Source organism: Malaclemys terrapin, chromosome 3, assembly GCF_027887155.1.
Source record: "Malaclemys terrapin pileata isolate rMalTer1 chromosome 3, rMalTer1.hap1, whole genome shotgun sequence".
In the NCBI taxonomy this organism is placed as follows: Eukaryota; Metazoa; Chordata; order Testudines; family Emydidae; genus Malaclemys; species Malaclemys terrapin.
The window spans coordinates 154,630,586-154,648,999 of NC_071507.1; the positions used below are offsets into that span (position 1 = coordinate 154,630,586).

At 40.7% G+C, this 18,414-nt stretch overlaps 1 protein-coding gene across 7 annotated transcripts in view; it reads right to left on the reverse strand.

The window, feature by feature from the left end:
* Positions 1–18,414, reverse strand: part of ADGRB3 (adhesion G protein-coupled receptor B3) — a 600,799-nt gene that overhangs the window by 226,481 nt on the left and 355,904 nt on the right. For all 7 annotated transcript variants that reach the window (XM_054023981.1, XM_054023978.1, XM_054023982.1 and 4 more), the window contains 2 exons: positions 17,664–17,739; positions 3,792–3,894 (listed from right to left, as the gene is read on the reverse strand). In XM_054023981.1, coding sequence (XP_053879956.1) covers positions 3,792–3,894; positions 17,664–17,739 — 179 coding nt within the window. The remainder of the gene's footprint in view (positions 1–3,791; positions 3,895–17,663; positions 17,740–18,414) is intronic.

The following is an 18,414-nucleotide window of genomic DNA, read 5'->3' on the forward strand; positions in this document are numbered from 1 at the left end:
GGAGATGAAGCTGTAACATTGAAAGCAGCATAAATGTCACCCATATTCCTCCAAAAATTCATGACACATTGGCAATAGAAATACGTAGGTGTGGCACATGAAACTTCCAATATTCAAGATATGGTGCATAATTGTGCATGCTATGTAGGCCCACAATAATTGGAAGTCAAAGTTTCAGTGGAAGTAATCATAACCAGAAGCTTTAACTCCCATAATATTACTAGATTGCTGCTGCATTGTCCTTTGCTATAAGAGCAGAGGTTCTGCAAAGTTAGGAGATGATATTTCACATTCTTTCTGAAACAAAGTCCATGATGCTGGTGCCTTTTCCAGCATAACTAGTAGAAAAATGTTACAATCATGATCATACTGCTCATATAATCCACCTGTGATCATACTGGATGGCATTAAATACCGTGTACTGCGAGCAACACACTGCAAGCCACATTAGCATGTTACAGAGTACCATGGTCAGCACTATATTTAAAATCATCTACAAGTTCAAATACAGTGCTATATTCCAAATAGCCTAGCGATCAGTGGGGTGTGTGTGTGATGGATAGGATATTTGGGTATACCACTGATGGGTAGGATATATATATGTAAAATAATTCAGTGTTATGAATAAATACCAAATTTGAGTGTAAAATGCAATTATAGTAATGTATTCATTTTGAGCACATGAACACCTATTATGGGTAGTTACAATGGAATTTATTAAGTCATATTTCATTGTTTGAAAATAAAGCCCTGAAATATTCTAGCTGTGAACAACAGGGGTTTTCACTTGCGCATATGTCTTTTTCACAATTACTTATGCATGTTTGTGCAAGGAGCCCTTCTACATCTCAGATGTATACATAATAGAATTTATTTTAATCAATCACTGGACAAATAAATTAACAAAAATAATAATTAAAAAAATTTAACTATACTCCCACAGATCCCTGAGTCCATTGATCATAAGTTAATCATTAATCCATTCAACAACAGACTTTTTTGATTGGTATAGCATAGATAATATTAAAAGAGGCAAAGTTTGAAAAGAGCAACAACACAAAGAAAACGTCTAGAAAAGATTAATTGGAATAAAATGTCTGTATTTTAATTCCCGTTTAATATTTAATTTAATTAATTTAATAATTAGCCCACTTAATTGACATCATGATTAAACTCTGAGCCATTAATGTATAACAGTCAAAGTCTAGAAATGAAGTAACACCATTTTCACCTTAATTACTGTGTGTGATGTACAAAGTTCAAAGACAGATTATGGTATATTAAGACATTATAATCAGAGAAAATTAGATTCTAATTTTCAACTGAGGTAAATTCTAATAAAGAAAATGAAGATCATTCAGTCTAAAAATGCAAAAGACAAATCAGAGACTATGCCTCAGCATCTCCAACTGCTCTTCTTTATATAAAATCTCATCTGGGAAACTATCATGAACAGAAAATCACTAAACATTAAAGCCATTCAAAACTGTAAAATCAGTTTCTGTTCCGAGTTTTTAGGCCAGGATTCTGCATTTGGATCGGTATAGGCTAACTCCTGTGTTCATGTGGCGTCACAGTGACCTCGGTGAGATTCCACATGGGGGCAGTGGTCTGGCTGTATAATTTGCAGAAAACTTGCAGATATTTGGAGTAAAATATTAATGAGCTAAAATTGAGCCAGAAGAAAACAGTGCCAGGTCCATAACGTTATTGACAAGGTTACTATCCTCTTGCCTTGTCAGCACTTCCTAGTCCTGCGCTAATACGGTACTCATTAATATCCTGTTACAGAAAGGTAGACAATGCCAGATCACAATCGATGTCCTGCATCTTCCATTGCCAGAATGAACCTTTCTAAAGAACTGGAAAATGGGCAAGTGCTGGGTCTGTACATTTTAAAAAAGAATAATAAAACAAACAAGCTGAAGAAACAGGTTCCTCTTTAATGTCTTTTTCTAGAAATCAACCTGTGAAGACTCATTTAATCTTCCTTTTGCCTGGTTTACGTCATGCCATTTTAATTGCTTATTTTGGATTTATCAGTTGATTTCAACACTGATACAGAGCTTACTGATATTACCTTGATTGTTTCTTACCTCTTATCTTACAGCTACGAACAAAGTCATTACAATCTTCTCTTTTCTTTCCCCCATCTACCTGGGCTATAGCCCTTGACTAACCATTCAAGTTTCCACATATGGAATGACCCTTTCACATTCCTTAGTTATGAGCTGTAAAAATAACTCCACAACTAATAAATAAAATAATATAAACAAAAATCAAAGATCTAGCAGTATCTTGAGCTTGTCTGAAGATCTCTGTGATCTGACTTACCTAAATACAGTAAGGGAAATATTTTCCACAAGCTAGCTGGCTTTTCTGATAAATAGACATGAAGTACTAAGATCAAGCTTCCATGTTCATTTGTGGTCCATGCCTCAAAGTAGTCTGACTGAATACAGCCCATGTTTTTTAGTGAAATTTCTGTTCTGGACAGTGCTGGAGATTGAAGTTTCTGTTAATCCATAGAAAAGGTACCACACTGGCTGCCACAGTGTAAAAGCTTCCCCACACTGCCACATGTGTGTCAACCCTTACTTTAAAATACTACTTCTTGCTTGTTCCATCTTTTCCTGTCTGCTAAACTTGACCATGAGGACCAATTGTGATGTTCTTTGTAATCCCTGATCACCAGGAACTGGATGAGACTATAAAACTCATTTCATACCAACTACTGAATAGTCAGTAGATGGTAATAATATTCTGTCACTTCCAGCCTGGGCTGGATGTAAACCAAAAACTTAGAGTTGAATGGACCAGATTTCCACATAAATTCCAATAGCTATCCAGTTTCCTACAGAGTCTTTGGGTCAAATCCACAGGAGGCTGAGTGCAACTCCATTAATGTCAGTGAAATTGCATTCAAATAGGCTGATGGAGAACTTGTCCCATTAAATGTAACAAAGTGCCATTAACTTTGAAGGTTTTTATGTTAATACAATAACTTTATTTTATATGCCTTTCTTAAATGTCCCTTTCCTCCTTGATTCAATATAACTGCTAACTGTTCATTACCAATGTAAAAAGTCAGGCAGAAATTCTGCATATTATAATGTCTCAGACATCACTAGCAATATCGATAGGCCTTGTTCTTATCTGGATGTCTTCACACAACTTTCCTGTAAAAGTGTTCTTTGATATCAAGAGGTAGCTGAAAGCAGCAGGAAGAAATTGTTTGATATTTCTGTACAACTCTAGTCACCCTTTAATATGGAATTAAATTTAGAGGGTTTTTTTGGCTTTAAACTCTTAATTAAGATTGCAGGACAAGAAAATAGCAGAAAAAACAAGATCTTGTGAATTTGTAGAACTTGCAAACTGGAGTGAGGCTGCATTTTGATATTCTGATAGGGTAGTCAAATATGAATCGGCCTTTCATGTATCACATAGTGGCAAAGAAAAAAGTAAGGAAAGGCCTGAGGCATGTGTTGCACTATGGACCTCATCTGATAACAAAAGGGAAGCCAATGGACAAATACTACATTTGCCATTGTATCTATCAAAGCAGTTAATGTAGAGTTCCCTATGAAAATTGTTGTATAAATGAAAACCATAAGAATGACAGAAACAAAGGGTCAGGCAGTTCTGTATGCACGCAAAATGAAAACAGTCTATTCAGAGTATGCCACGTATCTCTGTGCTTTGATTTTATCAGGCAAATTAGTCTTTTTTTTTTTTTTTTTTTAAGAAGAATACAGCTGGAAATAAAGATTCACTGCAGCAATACTTACATTAGCCAGATGTGCTAACTCTATCTCTAGAAATGAATCCGCTGTTTTGGGTTCAGGCCTTATAGTGACGACAATGATTTTGGAATTAACAACAGTAAAATTTCTGAAAAATAATGATTAGAAACAAAAGATTCTGTTAATATTAACAGTCACCTCTAACATTAACAAATTAAAAGAAAGTTCCTCTGGATATTTTCAGGTGGTTTCTATACCTAAGAATTACCTATATTTCTATATCAAAGAAAATAGGTTTATTTTTGACCAGTAAGTATAATCACTCATGTTACCAACCATTCCCGGACACTGTAAAGATTAGAGAGCAACAATGCCAACAGAGGCATCATTCCTTAAATATGAGTCACTGATTAGAAAGACAGACTGACAAACAAACCTTCAAATAGCCTTTAAATGAATATCATTCATTTGTCTCAAGGTGGATCTACTGGTCCTGTTTTACAGGAGACAGAACATCTTTCTTTCAAAGTGCTGCCTTTGCCTTTTTTCCCCAACTGCTAACTTTAAAAATGACCACACCACACAGGAAAATGTGTTCCACTTTGTAGTTAGAGTGACTTTTACAGCAGCTGTAGAGCAGGTCAGCATCCATCCCTCCCCCCAGGTGACCAGAAGAGAGAGAATACTATATAGGTCCATGCCAGGCAGGCAAAGTCCTCTTTTTCTTTCCTGGACCAGGTGGCATAGCACCCCTCCTCTCTGCCATGGAAGTGGTGAAATAGCAGATTGTCAGGATCTGCTGTGGGCATTTGCAATTGTCGCTCCTTTCTCGCGGGGCTGGAAAGGAATTCTCCCCTCACCTCCAGATGGGCCAAGGTGAAGTAAGGGTTTTTTGCCTTCCCCACTGTGGTTTTGGGAGGGCTCAGTTGGGGCAGCATGGAATGGGCATTAAGCTAGGATGTTGCAACTCATTATGTAAATATGGGGTGGATGTCCAGTGCAGGAACTCCATAGTGAAAGGATTCAGTCAGATAAAATGGATTGGTAAAGGATTTAAAGGAGGAATTCAATAAGAGAGAGAAAATGGGAGGTCATGGGAGGGGGTTTCAAGGCTCCTATGACTGGTATGGCAGGAAGCCAGTCCCCGCTCCTTTATAGTCCTTTCCAGCGCTCATTTAAGGGGGGGATGGTGAGGTCCCAGCAGTGGGTTGGCTGGTGTCCAGGATTGGTAAGGAGGAGGGCTGACTGAAGCCCCCTGGTATTATATGAAAATGATTATGGAATTTCCTGCACTGTACACTTTTATCTACCGGATACTCCCAGAGAGTTAAGAATAAAGTTGAGGCCTAATTAAACCACCTCCTGTGCCTCCTGTCCTTCTTCCAGCATAGCCAGACAATGTGAAGATAGATGAGTGCTTTGGGAGAGTCTACTGGGCTGATTGTTCTATATCTAAGCAGAGAAAGGCTGACCCTAATGATTGAAAATCATTTCAAGATATGTATAAGCAATTGCATTATGCAAACACATTTAAACATCCATATTGGTGCTTTCAGGGATGGATCCAAAGCCTGCTGAAGTTAATGGGAGTCTTTGCATTGACTTTGGATCAGGCCCTTACAAATCTCCTTTTAAAATAGATCTTTGTTAACATGTGTTAACTTTAGAAATATTTGGCTGTTAGCTTTCTATAGCTCCTACCATATCCTCAACTACCTTTATATAGAGCAGGGGTTCTCAAACTAGGGGTCGGGAGCCCTCGGGGTCACGAGGTTATTACATGGGGGGGTCGCGAGTTTCAGCCTTCACCCCCAACCCCGCTTTGCCTCCAGCATTTATAACGGTGTAACATATATTAAAAAGTATTTTTAATTTGTAAGGGGGGGTTGCACTCAGAGGCTTGCTATGTGAAATGGGTCACTAGCAGAAAAGTCTGAGAATCACTGATGTAGAGTATCTATATGTGTATTTTATTGTCACCTCTCTATGACAGAATCCAGTTCTTATCAGGTGATGCCTATGCTAGCAATGGCAGATTAGCCACTGGGCCAATGGGGACTGTCCCCAGAGACCCTGGCCAATTGGGGACCCCTGGAAAAATGAGCACTCCTGTGCCCTGACCCTGCTCCCCATCAGGAGTGCTGGGTTGGGGGGGGGAGCAGGGCGGGGCAAGCCTCTGTGCTCCAACCCCATTTCTCTGGTAGAAGTGCTGCGGAAGGGGACGGTGGGGACTTCAGGCAGAACGGGTGGGGAGGGGCCTCACAAACACCTAATCTACCTCTGTATGCTAGGATAAACAGATGTTTACATGATGTATATAATCCATGCTGCTTATGATCCCTCAGGCTCAGAGCGAGCCTTCAGCTACCAGATAGGAATATTGCTTGTGACTCTCACACCCTTGCTTGCATGCCGTCAATGTTCTTTTTCCCCACCCCCACTCATTTTAAAAATAAGCACAACTGTTCACAGGAGCACATATTAATAGGGCAGACTTTACCATCTATTACAGAAAAGTCTAGTCCATCTAGATTTTGTTACAATAACATGACATCGCAAATCTTCAATGTTTTTTATTTTCCCTAAGGGAACAGTGCTTGAGAGAGGATTCCATTTTGCTGGAGCACTGAGATATGAAATGTCATTGCCACAATATTAGAAACATAGCTCAACTGAGAGCACAAGGAATCAAACCATCCTTTCTGAAGCAGGGCATGACTTCTACAGTCTAATTTATTGGCCATGTCATACAACAAGAATTCAAATATTTAAATAGGTTATAGTGCTTATATAAAAAAAGGAAACACTTTGTTTTTTAGTTAACCTCCTATTTTCAATTTTGGTAACACTCATATTCCTTTTGAGAGTAACGTACTACTGCAGCAGACTAATACTTAACAAATTTCCAATGTAATATGTAGAGCTACAGTTGTGAAACTACTAACATTAACGTTAATACTATGCTTAGTTCCCAATGCATTGCACAGAAAATGGACCCATAAATGCTTTAATAGTATGGCATAATTTGAAAGGAAGCAAAACCAAACAAAATTACAATACATGTTGACTTTCTCTTACAGATCACACAGGATACAAAGTTGGCCTATTAGTCTTTAAGATAAGTCTTTTGTTCAGTTTACATAAGTGAATAATTGTCATAGGACCTAATCACATCAGCCACACCATTAGGGGCTCATTCATCTGCACATCTACCAATGTGATATATGCCATCATGTGCCAGCAATGCCCCTCTGCCATGTACATTGGCCAAACCGGACAGTTTCTACGTAAAAGAATAAATGAACATAAATCTGACATCAGGAATCATAACATTCAAAAACCAGTAGGAGAACACTTCAATCTCAGTAACAGACTTAAAGGTGGCAATTTTGCAACAGAAAAGCTTCAAAAACAGACTCCAACAAGAAACTGCTGAACTTGAATTAATATGCAAATTAGACACCATCAAGTTAGGCTTGAATAGAGACTGGAATGGCTGAGCCATTACACACATTGAATCTATTTCCCCTGTTAAGTATTTTCACACCTCTTGTCAAACTGTCTGTAATGGAATATCTAGATTATCACTACAAAAGTTTTTTTCTCTTAATTAATTAGCCTCTTAGAGTTGGTAGGACAACTTCCACCTTTCCATGTTCTCTGTATGTGTATATATATCTCTCCTTACTATATGTTCCATTCTATGCATCCAATGAAGTGGGCTGTAGCCCACAAAAGCTTATGTTCAAATAAATGTGTTAGTCTCTAAGGTGGCACAAGTACTCCTGTTCTTCATGTCAGACTTTGATGGACCAACATTTTTTGTCTGTACCCAATTTGGGGCTCTTAACCTGAGGGATCTAGACTTTACATCAATGTATTTAAAGTATGAAACCTATCGCTACTGAGTCTCTGTTTCTAAATAGAGGCTAACATTAGAGTTGTTCTCTGAAAGTTTTTGTTTAATGATTTTGTGAAGTGCCTCAGACACTTCTGGCATGAAAGGTATGTTAAACAGGAATCAAGTCCACACTGAATGCAAAGGCAGAGTTCATGATGCATTGGTAAGTACAAAGCATGCTATGTATTGCTATTTCCAAGAAAATCCAAACTTGTCTTGTTGTAGGGAAATACATTGACAGGTGATAAATGTCCAAATGACAGGGGTTAAATCCTGAAATTATTTACTCAGACAAAAGTTTTATTAATTGCAATTAGAATTTTGCCTGAGTAAAGGCTTCAAAATTCAGGCCAATGAGTGTTTTGGCTGAGTGAGGACTAATAAGGGCTTCAGGATTTTGCCCTATACTATTAGTTTCAGATCTGAGAGGTAATAGTTTAGAATAGTAGTTCTAAAATACAGTTATGTAATCAAATCCTTTATTTTATAGGTAAATTGGATTTGATAACTAAATAACAAAAAATTTCTATCCAAACATACGTATCTCTTCCATTATAACTAGATATAGAGATTTCATGGTGATGTGAGGTCAGTGGATGAGGGTTAGAACGAGTTTAGATTAGCCACATTAATCAGGAGAGGTGGAGCTTTGAGTAAGATATGTGGCAATCTCAAGTAAATGCAAATAAAGTCATTGTATCATATCAACCATCAGGTATTGTGTAAATGTCATGTATGTTACAGGAAAAAATAATTAGAAAAGTCATATGGCCCTATGGCTCTATCCTGCAACATAGTGAGTGTTATGTCCCCAGTCCAACAAAGCACATGAGCAGACCTGTTGAAGTCGATGAGCCTTTTCTGGACTGGGGCCAGAGTTGTCAGCTCCTGAGGAGGAGAGCCGAGAAGGATGGGTGATATGTGGGAGAGCACATTTCAATCTAGTAACAATATGAGGATGTGCATGTAAACTGAGTGGAGAAAAAAAAGCTTTGCTAACTGCAAAATCATCTCCATTGGATCTGTTATTATTTTATGTGGGCAAAACTTTAAAAACTATTTTTATGGATAGCATTATGCCATGTGTTCCTTCATAGTACCCAAGAGGGGAATTATACATAATGTTGTTTTGAAAATTATTGTGCTGAAAATCAATTTTCTGAGAATGTAACAACAATATGCATGTTGAGACACCCCAGGGCCTACACTACAGCTGTGGAAACATTATTCAGTGTATACAGTATTCAATGAGGCCCTAGAAATTTCAGTAAATTATTAGGAAAACAAAGTCTTGCACATTACAGTACAAAAGTATTGCAAAATATGTGTTTACTAAATGAAAATGAGATCTTTTCATCTTTCTACTTGTGCATGGGAAGGGGTAACTCATTTGGGGAAAGTATCCATTGTGCCTGTGTATTTTGGAAAAAAAAGTAACACAATTCTAAGTCATCATAAAGTAGATAGAATAACATACATGCAATAACATACTTATTTGCCTTGTTCAAAAAGGAATTTTAAAGAACAATTAATGTTAATAGGCCCAATTCTCTTTGCTCAGTGAGTTTACAGGATTTATTAATGTTAATGAAGTTATCCTCAGAGTAAATCAGAGTAAAATCAGGCCTTAACACTCATTGTATACCTTAATTTCCTAATATAGGAGTTTGTGAGAGGTACTATACTGACAGTCCTGGATAATGAAATCCTTAATTTATGACCAAATGTAGTAGTGGGAAACAGCTTTCTACTAGGAATTGGAACAACCACAATTCATTTGACATACACTACTGGCACATGGTGATAGAATTCAGTCACTACAAGTCTGGGCCTTATTCACATCAGGTGTCAGCTTCACAGAGGGATGTGAGAACCTACCTTCTACTTCAGGTGCCTAAATCCAAAATGTGGATCCTCAGAACCGCCATTCAGCTGCCTAACCTTGTAGACACCTAAATCCCTGCTAGTGGGCATGTGCAAAACTGTCTCAATCCGGACACTGGCATCTAGCTCACGCCCAAGCCCTGATTTCATTCTCAATCTAGGTATCCCCTGCTTGTCTCGCCTGTGGGGTCCAATCCAGTAGGCATGCTCTGAGCACAGCTATTCTGGCAAAATACAGCAGAAAGAGGTGGCGGTCGTAGTGCCCCCCTTATGCCCGAGAGCCGACCACTTAGAGCACTCATGCAGGATGTGGGAGACCTTGATTCAAATACCCAGTCCTAGGTGAGTACCCTAATCGCGGGACTGTAGAGTCATTCTAACTCTCTCTGGCCCAATGAATATTTAATTATTTGTGCAAAGAGGAATAGCTCTATAGCTCAGTGATTGGGGCACTCACATGGGAGACCTTGAGTCAAGTCCCTACAGCACATCAGGCAGAGTAGGAATTGGAACTTGGGTCTCTAACATCCTGGGCGAGTGCTTTGCCCACTGAGTATAAGGGTAGCACCTCTTCCTCAAATCTTTTCTGATGTTGTTGCAAGAAATGACTGACCTCACTTAGGCATCTGACTCTTGGAGAAGGCTGATGATTGTGAATCCTGTTAGGCACCTAACTCCCTTTTGAGGGTTAGGGCTTAGTGTCCTCTGCATCTTATACTTATAAAGGTATAAAAGAAAAAATCAAAATCACTGTCTGTCAGTGTAAGGGCCTTCTCGTACTGTGACAGGCTGAGGCCTTGTTCTTAGGCTAAGCCTTTGGCTAAGCAGCAAAGGCAGCCATAAACTGGGAAGTGAACGGTCACATCCTTACATTCCAAACTAGTCACATGGAAATAAGGTGCTATTGGGCTGTTAGGAATACAATCCTGTCCTGATATTCCTATCACCTCCAGAGGAAGGGAAGAGCCTAGAAGATGTAAAAGGAAACTTAGTGTGATAGCATCCTGTCTGGCAGGAAATCACTTATAGCTGGGATGTGAAATCCTCATTCCTGTATTCTATCACTGTAGTCTCTACTTCCCTATTGTAATCTCTGTCTGGTTCTGTGATTGCTTCTGTCTGCTGTAAAATTATCAAACTAAATTATGGCTTTCCCAGTTTATGGTTGAGAACAAGGCCTCAGACTGTCACAGTAAGAGAAGGTCCATACACAGACAGACAGTGATTTTGATTCTTTTATACCTCTATAACTAGCTAAGTAATAAGAATACACCTAAATTCTTAAAGTATAGGCCTTTACAGACAGGCCTGAATATCTATATCCTAACACTTAGCACCACCTAAATCAATACAAATCATTCTAGTTTTTAATTCTAATTTAATGTATGTTTCAGTTCAGTTTTCTGGAAAGAGTCTAGTGGATACAGTTTAGCATAAAACATGGTTGGACTTTTTCAGATTCAGGGTTGTATCAAAATGAACATTCTATTAGTAAGATTTAGAGCTCTAGTGCCTTTGTTGTCATACCTTGAGGTCTTGAAATCAAATTATGAATGTAGTTGCTGCAGGCAATGAAATGCAACACACTCCATTACCTGATTAGCTGATGGATATAAATTGTATATGTATCAGCAATCTAATTTCAGTATGAAGAAGATTAGAAGAAGATTAGGGTTGGAAGAGACCTCCAGAGGTCATCTAGTCCAACCCCCTGCTCAAAGCAGGAACACCACCAACTAAATCATTCCAGCCAGGGCTTTGTCAAGCCGGGCCTTAAAAACCTCTAAAGATGGAGACTCCACCACCTCCCTAGATAACCCATTCCGGTGCTTCACCACCCTCCTAGTGAAATAGTTTTACCTAATATCCAACCTAGACCTCCCCCACTGCAACTTGAGACCGTTGCCCCTTGTTCTGTTATCTGCCACCACTGAGAACAGCCGAGCTCCATCCTCTTTGGAACCCCCCTTCAGGTAGTTGAAGGCTACTATCAAATCCCCCCTCATTCTTCTCTTCTGCAGACTAAACAAGCTCAGTTCCCACAGCCTCTCCTCATAAGTCATGTGTCCCAGCCCCCTAAACATTTTCATTGCCCTCCACTGGACTCTCTCCAATTTGTCCACATCCTTTCTATAGTGGGGGGTCCAATACTGGACGCAATACTCCAGATGTGGCCTCACCAGTGTCAAATAGAGGGGAATAATCACTTCCCTCAATCTGCTGGCAATGCTCCTACTAATGCAGCCCAATATGCCGTTAGCCTTCTTTGCAACGAGGGTACACTGCTGACTCATATCCAGCTTCTCATCCACTGTAATCCCCAGATCCTTTTCTGCAGAACTGCTGCTTAGCCAGTCCGTCCCCAGCCTGTAGCAGTGCAAGAGATTCTTTTGTCCTAACTGCAGGACTCTGCACTTGTCCTTGTTGAATCTCATCAAATTTCTTTTGGCCCAATCCTCCAATTTGTCTAGGTCACTCTGGACCTTATCCCTACCCTCCAATGTATCTACTTCTCCCCCCAGCTTAGTGTCATCTGCAAACTTGCTGAAGGTGCAATCCATCCCATCATCGAGATCATTAATAAAAATGTTGAACAAAACCAGCCCCAGGACAGACCCCTGGGGTACTCTGCTTGATACCAGCTGCCAATTAGACATCGAGGCGTTGATCACTACCTATTGAGCCTGACAATCTAGCCAGCTTTCTACCCACCTTATAGTCCATTCATCCAATCCATACTTTTTTAACTTGCTGGCAAGAATACTGTGGGAAACTGTATCAAAAGCTTTGCTAAAGTCAAGATATATCATATCCACTGCTTTCCCCATATCCACAGCGCCAGTTAGCTTATCATAGAATGCAATCAGGTTGGTCAGGCATGACTTGCGCTTGGTCAATCCATGTTGACTGTTCCTGATCACCTTCCTCTCCTCCAAGTGCTTCAAAATGGATTCCTTGAGGACCTGCTCCATGATTTTTCCAGGGACTGAGGTGAGGCTGACAGGTCTGTAGTTCCCCAGGTTCTCCTTCTTTCCTTTTTTATAGATGGGCACTATATTTGCCTTTTTCCTATTGTCCAGGACCTCCCCCGATCACCACGAATTTTCAAAGATAATGGCCAATAGCTCTGCAATCACATCAGCCAATTCCCTCAGCACCCTTGGATGCATTAGATCTGTGCATGTCCAGCTTTTCTAAATAGTCATTAACCTGTTCTTTCACGACTGAGGGCTGCTTACCTCTTCCCCATACTGTGTTGCCCATGACGGCAATGTGGTAGCTGATCTTGTCCGTGAATACCGAGGCAAAAAAAAAGCATTGAGTACTTCAGCTTTTTCCACATCATCTGTCACTAGCTTGCCTCCCCCATTCATTAAGGGTCTCACACTTTCCTTGACCTTTTCCTTGTTGCTAACATATCTGTAGAAATCCTTCTTGTTACCCTTCACATCCTTTGCTAGCTGCAACTATGTTTTGGCCTTCCTGTATGTTCGAGCACCCTTCCTGTATGTTACACCCCTGTATGTTCAAGCAAATATTTTTATACTCCTCCCCTAGTCATCTGTCCAAGTTTCCATTTCTTGTAAGCTTCCTTTTTGTGTTTAAGCTCACTGAAGATTTCACAGTTAAGCCAAGCTGGTTGCCTGCCATATTTACTTTCTTTCTGCACGTCGGGATGGTTTGTTCCTGCGCCCTCAATAAAGCTTCTTTAAAATACAGCCAGCTTTCCTGGACTCCTTTTCCCCTCATATTAGCCTCCCATGGGATCCTGCCCATCAGTTCCCTAAGGGAGTCAAAGTCTACTTTTCTGAAGTGCAGGGTCAGTATTTTTCTACTCTCCTTTGTGAGGATCCTGAACTCAGCCATCTCATGATCACTGCTGCCCAGGTTGCCACCCACTTCTACTTTCCCTACCAATTCTTCCCTGTTTGTAAGCAGCAGGTCAAGAGGAGAACAGCCCCTAGTTGGTTCCTCCAGTAGTTGCACCAGGAAGTTGTCCCCAACACTCTCCAAAAACTTCGTGGATTGTCTGTGCACTGCTGTATTGCTCTCCCAGCAGATGTCAGGGTGATTGAAGTCCCCCATTAGAACCAGGTCTCTGATCTGGAAACTTCAGTTAATTGTCCGAAGAAAGCCTCGTCTACCTCATCCTCCTGGTCCGGTGGTCTATAGCACCCATCCACCACAACATCACCCTTGTGGCTCTTGCTTCTAAACTTAACCCAAAGACTCTCAACAGGCTTTTCTCCAATTTCATACAGGAGTTCTGAGCAATCATAACGCTCTCTTACATACAGTGCAACTCCTCCACCTTTCCTCCCCTGCCTGTCCTTCCTGAACAGTTTATACACATCCATGACAGTGCTGCAGTCATGTGAGCTACCTCACCAAGTCTCTGTTATTCCAATCACATCATAGTTCTTTGACTGTGCCAGGACTTCCAATTCTTCCTGCTTGTTTCCCAGGCTTATTGCATTCATATACATGCACCAAAGATAACTAGCCAATTGCCCTGCTTTCTCAGTATGAATCAGGAACCCCCACTGTCGCACCCTCCTCGTGTTTCTTCCCGGTATTCCACTTCCCCACTTACCTCAGGGCTTAGGTCACTGTCCCCTGGCGAACCTAGTTTAAAGCCCTCCTCACTAGGTTAGCAAGCCTGCCTGCAAAGATACTCTTCTCTCTCTTCGTTAGGTGGATCCCACCTCTTCCTATCAGTCCTTCTTCCCAGAACAACCACCCATGGTCGAAGAATCCAAAGCCCTCTCTCCAACACCACCTGCGCAACTAAGTATTTACCTCCACAATTCAACGGTCCCTACCTGGGCTTTTTTCTTCAACAGGGAGAATGGATGAGAACATGAATTGTGCCTCAAACTCCTTTATCCTTCTTCCCAGAGCCACGTAGTCTGCAGTGACCCACCCAAGGTCATTCTAGGTAGTATCATTGGTGCCCACATGAAGAAGTAGGAAGGGGTAGCGGTCTGAGGGTTTGATCAGTCTCGGCAGACATTCCATCACAGCCTGAATTCTAGCTCTAGGCAAGCTGCACACTTCTTGAGTCTCTCAGTCTGGTCGGCAGATGGATGACTCTGTCCCCCTTACAAGGGAGTCCCCAATCACCACCACCCGTCTCCTCCTCTTGGAAGTGGTGGTCGTGGAACCCCCAACCCTAGGACAATGCATCTTATGCCTTCTGGTTGATGGGGTCTCCTTCTGATCCCTTCCCTCAGATGGCTCTTCCAAATCATTCTTCACACTAGTACCTGTGCAGAGCCTGAAAATGGTTTCTTAACTCTATCTGCATAGGGGGTACATGGTTTGTCTCATTCGTCTATTGGAGGTCACATGTTGCCAATTTTTTCCCTTTTTTTGCAGTGCCCTCTCTGATTCTTTGGCATTTTGTGCCTCCAGAACCAAACACTGACTTCTGTCCAGAAAGTCTTCATTTTCTCTGATGCAACGCAAGGTTGATACGTGCGTCTTTAGTCCTTTAACCTTCTCTTCCAATATGGAGAACAGTTTGCACTTTGTACAATGAAGTCACTTCTATCCTCTGGGAGAAAGAAAAACATCCTATGCAGATCACAACAGCTGATTGCTCATTATCCACGTCTTCCTTCTAAAAGCATCCTCAAATGTTGTATTTACTTCTCACAGAAGCCTGAAAGGCAAAAACACTCTGTGGGAACTCCCCCCAGGCAAACTCCCCCTGTTTGCTTGGCCTCTTTTTGCCGCTCACACAGTTCGCAACTGGCTGCCTTTTTATGAGGCTGCTGGTTTGAAGTAATTGGCCTGGCTCAAAGCCTTCCCTCTAATCAACCACTCAAGGCCCACCTGGAACAAAGCACCCCCAATTCACATTTTTCAAACAAACAAAACAAACAAATACACGGTCAGTCACACTTTTCAAACAAACAAGCACACCGTCAAACAGTCCCTGCAACTAGTTCCAGTCAAACAAATGGTCATAGCAGACAAACACTCGGATATTCACCCCACCAGCTCACAACACAATCCCCTAATGAAGCACTCACCTTATCTCCTCTCCGACGGTTCCCAGGCAAACTTCCTCTGTTTGCCTGTCCTCTGCTCGCTGCTCACAATAAATATTGATGAAGTGCAACAATGTACATAAGATACTAATGCCCTCATTCAGAAGGTCTTATACACATACTAGGTTTTTATTCCTGATGCACATACACAAATATAACCCACAATACCACGTTCGCAGAATTTGTATCACAAAGAGGCAGCTCAAAAGTTGACTCTGTTTACACAGAACACACTGTGGGGCATCGGGAGATAACTGTATCATTTCATCTGAAGTTCTATAGGCTTTATTTATAAATAAAGACACTTAGAGCACCAAGCCACACAGACCTGGAAGCTCACTTTTTATGGAAGGCTGATCAGTTGTTCAGAGGAGAGGTCAGCTTGCTGTGGAAGCCAAGAACCAGCTGAAAGTAGCAGAGTCAATGGCAAAAATCACATGCAACATAGCTGTACTCCTTTCAAGACTCACAGTGCCCTGTTCGCTATACATTTAGGACCCAATCACTCACCGAAGAAGTCTAGCAGTTTAGGATTTTTGCCATCAACCTCAATGGGGGAAGCAATGCGTCATTAATTCCTATCCATCAAGAGTACAGAGAGGAGTGCCCTGAATAGCTTTGAATGTGCTGATGGATGGACTTCAGTAGTCCAGACTTGTTTTCTATAAATTAAAATTAAGAAGCTAGGAGTGCTGACAGGGCCTGGCCATTGATAGCTCTTTGTAAAATAAAAGTTTGAATGATTCATGGCCACCTTGATACTCTTCCATGGCTGGCAGACTTTCCCTAAGGTATTCCAGAGACAGCTGAATACGATAGTCATTTGGCTCTATATCTCAGAGTGTGGAATAATAGAGAGAAACTGCTGCCATAAACAACTCTTCCTGGCTTCTTTCCTGGTTTCAGGAGTTAGCATGCCAAATAGAAAAATGTTCACCAAAATTTGAGAACAGTATGATTTATTCTTTATGCTGTACCATAAGTGTGAATGGTTCCTTAAGAGTACTTCTCTAGATGGCAATGTCCTGATATTTGAGGCAGACATTTAATTAATTAAGGTATGGAGGGGCCAAGAGAATGGTGCACTGCGTAGAGATTTCTACCCAAAAAAATAGTGGCTAGCCACTGCAGGTGCAGAACACATTAGAACTTAATTGGGAAGCTATTTTCTTCAGGACTAACCTCTTTTTTCCTCTTACTTTTTTTCAGATTATCATTGGCAAAAAAAAATCTGCATATTCTTCTCATATCTCCTTTTGGACATGATTTCACTCCAACTCTGGGCAAGGGAGAGAAAAGTGTCTGGGGTTTCTACTTCACTAATAACTATTATGAAACAATGTTCAGTGATTGTGAAACAAAAAAACACATCAGTAGTAGCTACTGCACATAAGACTGTGTGAAAACATGGAGGTATTTGATTCAATGGTGCGTGAAGAAAAGGGAGAATATTGGTTTCTAGTATTTTAGGCTACCTGGGTGTAAAATGAGCTCTCCCTTTCTATTTAGATACTTGTGCAGATCTCAGAACTGAAGTATTTGAGCTGTACAGATGTATGCATTTCTTCTTTCCAAAAAAGTCCCTTCATATAACCCTACTGCTAATGCAATTTAATTGAAAATGTATCTGGAAGCTAACGGTGGTGGCTTTCGTGAAAGTGAGGCCAGGCACAATCGGTATATCCTTGCTAGAGCACTTTCACTAAACTGATGAGCATCAGTTTTAAGTACAAATACATAAAGCCTGAGTATTTTTTACAATTATCCATCAGCTTACATACTTACAAAGGAAACTCCCTTCCTACCCCATCCCCAGCGCCCCAAGCTAAAGTTCAGAATAAACAACATTTACAATATAGCAATATGATTAACAAGTCATTAACATAGTATACACAATGATTCATTAAAGAAAGACCATTTTATTTTTTAAAATAATAGTTGTAAAAAGTTTATACTATACTATAAAAAACTACATACACAAATATGGCCCTTATTGACTGATTTCACCTTGAGATTTCCTACAGTCATGTCCCTGAAGTAATGTAATGTATGTGGCATATCTTAATAGTTTCTTACCTTAAGGTGGGCAAAATAAGTTCTAAATTTTTGTACAGCACTGCTCCAAGCACAAATACAGTGGATTCATCTAGTTCTAAAATAAAAAATAAAAGTTAAAAATACCTTAGTCAGCACATGCCTCTATGGATAATATTTATCTTTCCAATATGCGTTTTATTTTTAAAAAAATCATTAGGGCTCTACCAAATTCATGAAAAATGCATCACAGACCATGTAATCTGCTTTCCCCCATGAAATCTGGTCTTTTGTGTACTTTTACCATGTACTATACTCTTTTATACTATAGAGTAAAAGTATATACAAGTACAAAGCGTTTCTCAAACTGGAAGTCCGAACTCAAAAGGGGGTCTCAAGCCTATTGTAGAAGGATCACAGTATTGACACTTCTACTTCTGTGTTGCCTTCAGAGCTGGGTGGCTGGAGAGCAGGGGCTGCTGGCCAGGCTCCAGGTCTGAACACAGTGCCACACCCGAGGCACCACAGAAGTAAGGCATAGAAGTATTGCCAACCTTACTTCTGCGCTGCTGCTGGTGGTGACACTGCCTTCAGAGCTGGGTGGCCAGAGATCAACGGCTGCTGGCTGGGAACCCAGCTCTGAAGGCTGCGCTACTCCTGGTGGTGCCGCTGCCTTCAGAATTCAGCACCCATCTAGCAGCCGCTATGCTTCAGCTATCCAGTTCTGAAGGCAGCCCAGAAGTAAGGGTAGCAATGCTGCGATCCCCCTACAATAGCTTTGCAATCCCATTTT